The sequence below is a fragment of the Ailuropoda melanoleuca genome, chromosome 14, assembly GCF_002007445.2.
Source record: "Ailuropoda melanoleuca isolate Jingjing chromosome 14, ASM200744v2, whole genome shotgun sequence".
Taxonomy (NCBI): Eukaryota; Metazoa; Chordata; class Mammalia; order Carnivora; family Ursidae; genus Ailuropoda; species Ailuropoda melanoleuca.
This window is the reverse complement of record NC_048231.1, coordinates 36,976,107-36,984,817: the sequence shown is the minus strand read 5'-3', so window position 1 is coordinate 36,984,817 and position 8,711 is coordinate 36,976,107. Positions and strand designations below refer to the sequence as shown.

The 8,711-nt window shown below is 58.3% G+C and overlaps 1 protein-coding gene across 1 annotated transcript in view; it reads left to right on the top strand.

Annotated features, from left to right (window-relative positions):
• The window catches only part of CCDC85C (coiled-coil domain containing 85C), an 86,380-nt gene that overhangs the window by 1,058 nt on the left and 76,611 nt on the right, over nt 1-8,711 (top strand). Inside the window, exon 2 of the mRNA XM_034643071.1 lies at nt 63-293. Within this exon, the coding sequence (XP_034498962.1) occupies nt 63-293 (231 nt within the window). The remainder of the gene's footprint in view (nt 1-62; nt 294-8,711) is intronic.

The window sequence follows — 8,711 nt, the reverse complement described above, 5'->3', positions numbered from 1 at the left end:
GCGGGCGGCGGCGGCGGCGGCGCGGGCTCCCGCAGCTCCATCGACAGCCAGGCCAGCCTGAGCGGGCCGCTGGCCAGCGGCGCCGGGCGCGGGTGCCCGCGACGTGGGCGACGGCAGCAGCACGTCGAGCGCGGGTAGCGGAGGCAGCCCGGACCACCACCACCACGTCCCGCCCCCGCTGCTGCCCCCCGGGCCGCACAAGGCCCCCGACGGCAAGGCAGTAGCCACGCGCCGGTCCCTGGACGACCTGTCGGCGCCACCGCACCACCGAAGCATTCCTAATGGCCTGCACGGTAAGGACCGCACGGTTCGGGTAGCGCGGGTCTCGTGCCCACGGCCCCTTCCCGCCAGAGGCGGTCGCCACTCCAGACCCCTTCTCCGGCTGGTATTCAGACTCAGGGCTGGGGGATCCCGCGCCCACCCGCAGTGGGGTTTTGGGTGATGATTTTTGCTCAAGTGGAGGAGGCGTGACCCTGCTCAGCTCCGAATCCGCAGCCGGGCCGGGGACCCACTGGACCCCAGAAAAGTTTCTCTCCTGCGGAATTATCCGTATTCGTGCCGGGTACTGCAAGGCCGCCTAGGGACGCCTCATCCCAACCTGAAAATCTTTGTCCGGGAGCGGGAAGTTCTTGCGGGGGGGTTATGTGGGAGGGGGGAAAGAAAGACCCTTTGACTTTGAGTACAGGTGAATTTCCCCTCTTATCTGGAGCAACAGGCAACCTCAAACCCGAGCAGCGTCCACGTGTGTGGGGGGCTGGAATTCCACCCCGGCTTCTCTGTGCACGAGGAGCACAGGCAGCCGCTTGAGACTCCCAGGCAGCTGGGCCAGAGGACCCGGGCGCGGAGAGCCTTTCTGGTTTGCTATCAGTCCTGAGCTTCTCAGGTTGGGCGGACCTTTCTCAACCGAGGCTCTAAGACTTTCCAGAGGGATATGTGCTTGGCATGGATCCTGGCTTTTCTCCTCTGCCTGCCTCAGTTTCCTTATCTGTAGAATGGAGTTGATCCCTGCCTTGTGGATTTGAGGTGGAGACAAAGTCTCCCAAAGGATTTGTTAACTGTTGGTCTCCTTACAGGAAGTGCCGTGGTGGTAGGTGGCCTGGGTGTGGGTGGAGGACCTTTGGCCTCAGGAAAGCTCAGCTACTGTCTTCCACGCCCACGTGACCTATGGGCCCCCAGCTTGAGTCTGTGGAGCAGGGCCGAGGCTGCCATTCCCGGCGCCCTGATCCGTGGCTCTCCCTGCCACTCGTGCCTCTCCCTACCTCCCTGTTCTTCCACATTTTTGGCGGCTTGGCTCCCAGTCCTGGTGGCAGTTGCTGCTGCCTGAACTATTTGCCTGAAGGTGGAGATTAAACAGCCCTTTCTGGTTCTCTTTAAAGGCTTTCCTGGTTCAGAGAAAATGTGTCTAGGCTTTATATGACAGTTCTTCCCCAGAGTGACGCCTGAGCAGAGGAGGGACGCTCTGTCTTTGGTTTGGTGGCTGAGTGGCCTGTGTGGGGTGGGAACCGGACCCCATGCAGGTGGGGTGCTCGCCCAGCACAATTTTTCCTTTATTTACCTTCCCAGCCTGTGAGTTCAGAGCAGGACTGGGTTGAGAGGGATATTTTGTTACTGATTAGCAATGTGCCACTACCACTCGGGTTTCCCATTGTAACTCTGTCTCCACCCCACCTCCCACCACAGGCGGCTGGAGGCCAGTGAGAGCAGCTCAGTTAGGTGGTGTCGTTTGTGGCTTGTGGGGCTTTCTGAGGCTGGGGAATCAGGAGTCCCAGTCCCAGCCTCTCTGGCCTTGTCTTCTTGGGGGCCTCAGGAGGGGCCGACTTCTGGGCCTCAGTTTCTCCCAAGTGCAAGGAGGGAATGCTGCAGCCCTGTGGCTGGGAGATGTTGCTGGTGTTCGGCTGTGTCATCAGTGACACTTGCAGAGAGCCGGTGTTGGCACGGTACTGGAGTGCCCAGCGTCACCACGTATCTGCAGGAAAGTTCTGTCATGCTTTGGACCAGGAGACACGGCCCCGGTCTGGCTCCGTGTTGGCGGCAGCCAGAGATGACACCAGGGCAGGGGACCAAGGGGTGGCTGGGACTTGAGGTGTAGAGTTGCCCGCAGAGTCCATGTCCTCCCCCCAGCCCCCGAAGTCCTGGGCTCACTTGGAACAGGCCTGCCGCGGTCTGGTGGTGGCCAAGCTTTGTGTTGGGCAAAATACAAATGTGCATCACTGACCCCAATTTCATTTATGGCCTGGTGTTTAGTGTTGGCCCTTAAAGTCATTCGGGGCCTTGAGCTATTCTCCCAGCAAAGTGAACAGGATGGCCGTAAACAAGGAAAGGCCCTTCTCTTAAAAATGACTTTGGGGTAGTTTGGAGTGGAGGGAGGAGGGAGGAGGGAGCTGGAGGTGGGAAAGATCCTGTACCTCAGTCCAGGTGGTGGAGAAAGTGGGTCAGATGCTGGGCTTGTGCCCTCCATAGTTGGTCTCAGCCCTCGCAGGAACCCTGGAGGTAGGATGGTATCCCCATTTTCAGACAAGCCAGTGGAGGCCGAGGGAGGCTCTGAGCCTTGTCTGGGAAAGCCCTGGAGACTGGCAGTGTCTCTGCTCTGTTGCCTGGGTGGGGCTGCCGAGGTGAGGCTGCAGACTGGGGGTGGGGGGCCCCCCAGGGTGGAGCTGCTGGAAGTTGGGAGCATTCCTGCATGGCTCAGGCTGAGGGCTGGCTTGCACCTCTGGCCTCTGTCACTGTCCAATACTTAGTCAGCAGACAGCACTGGTGACTCCCTAGTCTTGATTCCTGACCCTGGTTTGGTCTTGTTCGCCCATTCTGGGAAGTGTCACTTCCTTATCGGTGACCACTGAGCAGATGGTTGATAACCCTGTCACCCGGAGGGGTCACACCGTCTTGCATTTGAATCTGCCTCCTGCTTTTCTCTGGGGGCCAGTTACTTCTCTGAGCCTCGCTCTGCTCTTCTGCAAAGTGGGGCAAGACCCCGCGTGCCCCCTTCAGCCGCCCAGGCCGAGGGTGGTCAGGGTCTGCGCACAGTGACGTCTCAGTAGTTGTCAGAATCCTTGTCTTGCTTGTTTCTTCCTAGGCTCCTCGTGAAAAAACAAGAGGGATCCCTTTGGGGGCTTGCCAGACAGACTTTGGTGTTGTCTTCAAAACTCTGCTGTTTAGACAGCTCGCCTGAGTGTTGGCGACCACAGCACCTGCTGACGAATTGGGGGCCTGTGGCCCTGTAGTCCTCTTGGAAGCAGTGGGGTGTGCCTGCAGGCCCCACTGGGGGTCTGGGGAAGGCCCAGTGGCTGCAGTCCTGGTCTGGCCTGGGCCTGGCCTCCTTGAATGTGTATGCAAATTGACCCCCACCGGTTTTTGACCAAGCTCTGGGTTGTGCTGACCGAAGTCCGAGTAGACTACTCTTTTCTGTACTCCTGGCAAACTAAGGCAGGTGAACCCCAAACTCTAGAAAGCCAGGTTTGCCCCTTTGAATCGACAATTTTCAAACAAAAGCATTTTCAGCAAGTTCTCTCCTGACCCTCCCCCACTCTCCCCTCCCCCCCCCCCATCACCCTGGCCCTTCCCCTTCAGTTTTTTTTTTCAGCTAACCCAGAGAAACCAGGACCTCCAGCAAGCCTTTGTACAGGCCCTGTTTACTTTTAAAAGTTTGGATTAAAAATTTGAGCTTCTCAAAATAAGATGGTTTTGTTCTCCTGCTTGTGTTTTTGTTGGTTTAAGGGGAGGACGGAGCGAGGGTGGTCTGGACCTTTAAAAAAAAAAGACGGTGTGAGTGAGTCGGCATGCTGGCCCTGAATAGGTCTTTTATTAGGGGCCTCCCAGCTCCGCGCCTCCTGGGCGGGATCACTAATAAGATGGCTTTTCCTAAACCTAGGCAGGCCTGGGAGCAAAGGTCATCGAAGACAATGGAGCGGTTTAGATAAGCCTTTCCCCCTCCCTCCCCAACCTGACCCTGACCTTTCATCTGGGGCCTTGGGGTGTTGGGGCCCCAGGGCCATGCGCAAAAGGTGGACTGGCCCGGAGGGGCTCACTGGCAGGTAGGCCTGGGGAGGGCCGGGGTGCCCCTCCAGCACTTCACAGTTTACCTCACAGAGCCTCCCAGTTTCCACTCGATTATGGTCAGAGCTCCCAAATGGCCCCATATTGTAGATGGGGAAACTGAGGCTTGAAGAGAACAGTGACTTGCTCTGGGTCCCGTGGGACTGCCTGGGGGACCTGGGCTCGGTGTTGGGTCTGCTGTGTCAGAGTCTGGGCCTGCCACCCTGTGCCTTCTGCTCTCTGGGCCGGGATGGTCTGGCTCAGTCAGGCTCGGAGAGGCTCCCCTGGGTGGCCCACCAGCAATGGAAGGCCTCCCAGAGCTTCATCCTTGGCAGGGCCCGGGTGACCTGCAGATGGTCATGGGGATGGTTGGGGTGGGGGGAGCCGCAGAGGCTGGACCTGTGTCGCGAAGGTATGGCTCCTCTTCTGGGGAAGCCAGACCTGTGCCTCGTTCCTGCCGTGTTCCTGCACGAGGCAGCACGGCCCATCCATAAAGTGGGGAACATGGGCTCAGGGCAGGCTTCTGTTTGCAGGGAGTCCTTCCTTCTGGTATTTTCATTCCCTCACTTCTGCCCCAGGCTGGCTCCCCTCTGCCCTGGTGACCCCACCCCACCCCTCACTGGGGCCTGGCCTCTGAGCTCCTGTGGCACCACTTGGTTTGTAACATTGGTCCCAGAACAGCACGGTTAGCAAGGAAGTGCTCCGCTGTTCATAATCTGTGCTTTCCACCCATGGGGATTTTCCACCCCGAGCTTGTCTGTGTCATCAGCACAGAGAATGGGAAGCCTGGGACCTTCGGTGAGTTCCAGAACCTCCGTGGCCCTCTGTTTTCTCCTCTGCAAAGTGGGAGACTATTACCAGCCTTCAGGTTGAGGGAGGGAAGTGGGGACTATCTCTTACGTGCCAGTCCTCGTCCTCCCAGGTGGAGCACCCCGTGCTGGGTATGCTTGGGAACAATAATAGACCTGGGTAAAGGGCGCCTGGGTGACTTGGTTAAGCGGCTGTCTTAGGCTCAGGTCATGATCCTGGGAGGACTCCCGGGATCCAGTCCTGCATCGTGGTCCCTGATGGGCCGGGAGGCTGCTTCTCCCTCTGCCCCTCACCCCGCTTGTGCTCTAAAATAAAATAAAATAGGGGCGCCTGGGTGGCACAGCGGTTAAGCGTCTGCCTTCAGCTCAGGGCGTGATCCCAGCGTTATGGGATCGAGCCCCACATCAGGCTCCTCTGCTGTGAGCCTGCTTCTTCCTCTCCCACTCCCCCTGCTTGTGTTCCCTCTCTCGCTGGCTGTCTCTATCTCTGTCAAATAAATAAATAAAATCTTAAAAAAAATAAAATAAAATAAAATAAAATAAAAAAGAATAAAAAAAATAGACATGGGTGAAGCCTGACCTTGCATCTGCTGTGTGTGTGTGTGGTGTCGTACTAAACCTGAAAGCCTCAGTTTCTGCACCTGTCCTGAGGGTAACAGCAGCCCGGTCCTAGAACTGGGCCTCCAGGGATAGGCTCAGTGACCCTCCACTGTCACCTGGACCCCCTGCAGACTTGCCTTCTTGGGCTGGGGATGGGGGGATCCCCTGTCATGTGCTTGTGAGGGCAGCCCTGTGCTTGGCCTGTGTCAGATCCAAGCGAGCCCTTGTCTGGTTGAATGGAAGGGAGACAGCATTTCAGCAGGAATAGGGGAGAAGAAGGATTGCAGGTGGGTCTGACCGTGGTTGCTGAGAGCCCAGGGCCTGCAAGGTGTTCTTGTGAAGTGTGGGGAGCTGGGGTGGCACTGGGCCTGGACGCCTCCTCCTATGAACAGAAAGAACTGGAATGTGGAGCCCTTGGGGCCAGGGAGCTGGGAGCGGGCTGTCAGCCCAGGGGTTGTGTCCAGCCCCTAGGGGTGGGGCCCCAGAGTGGCAGAGACTCCCCTTCAGGGGCCCCCCAGAAGAGTGGTCCAGGAGGACCGTGTCACCTCTGCAGGTGAGCTGCAGCCCGTGGAGCTGGTGAGGGGCTTTCCTGCACCCAGGGTGGTGGGACACCCCAGACAGCTCTGGGAAGGCGGTTGTGCGAGCCGAGAACAGGGAGCGTCAGGAGGCGGCAGGGCGGGGTGGGTTGTCGAGAGGCCGCCCTTCAAGCCGGAAGGGCCGCATCAGCAGGCGGTTATTGAGCGGTTACTCTGTCTGAGTTGTGAGCCACACACACAGTGATTCATGTGGCCTGGCTTGGGGAGTGGCCGTTCAGGAGCATTCGTCTGTGGCTGTCAGGGTGCAGGCTGGGCTGGGGAGGAAGCTTGGAGCTCCCAGGTGGCCGTGGTGATAGTGGCCACGGGAGAGAATCTTCTCTGCAGGTTCTCAGACCTGGCGGGGTGGCTCCAAAGCTGTGCCCCCAGCCCCTGTTGGCCTCCTTGTGACTTCCGAGCTCTCGGGTCAGGCCGTCCTGCATGGCTGGCCGCAGCCGCATTCCATATCTGCTCACAGAAGAGTCACCCCTGCTGCCACTCTCTGTCCCCACCTACAACTTGGCGCCCCGGGATCCATGCAGGGATGACTCTGGGGTTTGCGAACTGAGAGTAGGCAGTTCCATCTCCCTGGTGCAGGATGACGAGGCGACCTAGGTGGCATCCCCAGAGGTTTGGTGACAGGAACAAGCTTGCCTGCTAAAGGGACGTGCTGCTCCTTTGATCCTGAAAAGTCAGGAGTGGTCCCCCTCCTAGGAAGCACCTAGAGCTTTTCACTGTCACACATTCCCCTGCCACTGTCCCCTGCCCCCACAGGGTTCTTGGGCAGATTTGGAGCTGGGCCACCCGGTGGTGGATGCCGGCTCTTGAGCAAGTCGCTGTAATGGTCTCCAGCTGTCCAGGGAGCAGGGCAGAAAGCTCAGGAGCTTTATTGATTCGCCTGTAAGTGTCCTTGGGCTCACCCGGTGTATGGTGTTTAAACAGAAGTGTATTCATTAAGTGGCAGCAGGGGAAAGGGAGGGGATGTTGCTGTGTAAAGGTTTGTAAGCGGACCACTAATGGTAACTCTGGATCCCCTAGGGAAAGCCCATCAGAAAAGGTCANCCCCCACTCTCCCCTCCCCCCCACCCATCACCCTGGCCCGTTCCCCTTCAGCTAACCCAGAGAAACCAGGACCTCCAGCAAGCCTTTGTACAGGCCCTGTTTACTTTTAAAAGTTTGGATTAAAAATTTGAGCTTCTCAAAATAAGATGGTTTTGTTCTCCTGCTTGTGTTTTTGTTGGTTTAAGGGGAGGATGGAGCGAGGGTGGTCTGGACCTTTAAAAAAAAAAGACGGTGTGAGTGAGTCGGCATGCTGGCCCTGAATAGGTCTTTTATTAGGGGCCTCCCAGCTCCGCGCCTCCTGGGCGGGATCACTAATAAGATGGCTTTTCCTAAACCTAGGCAGGCCTGGGAGCAAAGGTCATCGAAGACAATGGAGCGGTTTAGATAAGCCTTTCCCCCTCCCTCCCCAACCTGACCCTGACCTTTCATCTGGGGCCTTGGGGTGTTGGGGCCCCAGGGCCATGCGCAAAAGGTGGACTGGCCCGGAGGGGCTCACTGGCAGGTAGGCCTGGGGAGGGCCGGGGTGCCCCTCCAGCACTTCACAGTTTACCTCACAGAGCCTCCCAGTTTCCACTCGATTATGGTCAGAGCTCCCAAATGGCCCCATATTGTAGATGGGGAAACTGAGGCTTGAAGAGAACAGTGACTTGCTCTGGGTCCCGTGGGACTGCCTGGGGGACCTGGGCTCGGTGTTGGGTCTGCTGTGTCAGAGTCTGGGCCTGCCACCCTGTGCCTTCTGCTCTCTGGGCCGGGATGGTCTGGCTCAGTCAGGCTCGGAGAGGCTCCCCTGGGTGGCCCACCAGCAATGGAAGGCCTCCCAGAGCTTCATCCTTGGCAGGGCCCGGGTGACCTGCAGATGGTCATGGGGATGGTTGGGGTGGGGGGAGCCGCAGAGGCTGGACCTGTGTCGCGAAGGTATGGCTCCTCTTCTGGGGAAGCCAGACCTGTGCCTCGTTCCTGCCGTGTTCCTGCACGAGGCAGCACGGCCCATCCATAAAGTGGGGAACATGGGCTCAGGGCAGGCTTCTGTTTGCAGGGAGTCCTTCCTTCTGGTATTTTCATTCCCTCACTTCTGCCCCAGGCTGGCTCCCCTCTGCCCTGGTGACCCCACCCCACCCCTCACTGGGGCCTGGCCTCTGAGCTCCTGTGGCACCACTTGGTTTGTAACATTGGTCCCAGAACAGCACGGTTAGCAAGGAAGTGCTCCGCTGTTCATAATCTGTGCTTTCCACCCATGGGGATTTTCCACCCCGAGCTTGTCTGTGTCATCAGCACAGAGAATGGGAAGCCTGGGACCTTCGGTGAGTTCCAGAACCTCCGTGGCCCTCTGTTTTCTCCTCTGCAAAGTGGGAGACTATTACCAGCCTTCAGGTTGAGGGAGGGAAGTGGGGACTATCTCTTACGTGCCAGTCCTCGTCCTCCCAGGTGGAGCACCCCGTGCTGGGTATGCTTGGGAACAATAATAGACCTGGGTAAAGGGCGCCTGGGTGACTTGGTTAAGCGGCTGTCTTAGGCTCAGGTCATGATCCTGGGAGGACTCCCGGGATCCAGTCCTGCATCGTGGTCCCTGATGGGCCGGGAGGCTGCTTCTCCCTCTGCCCCTCACCCCGCTTGTGCTCTAAAATAAAATAAAATA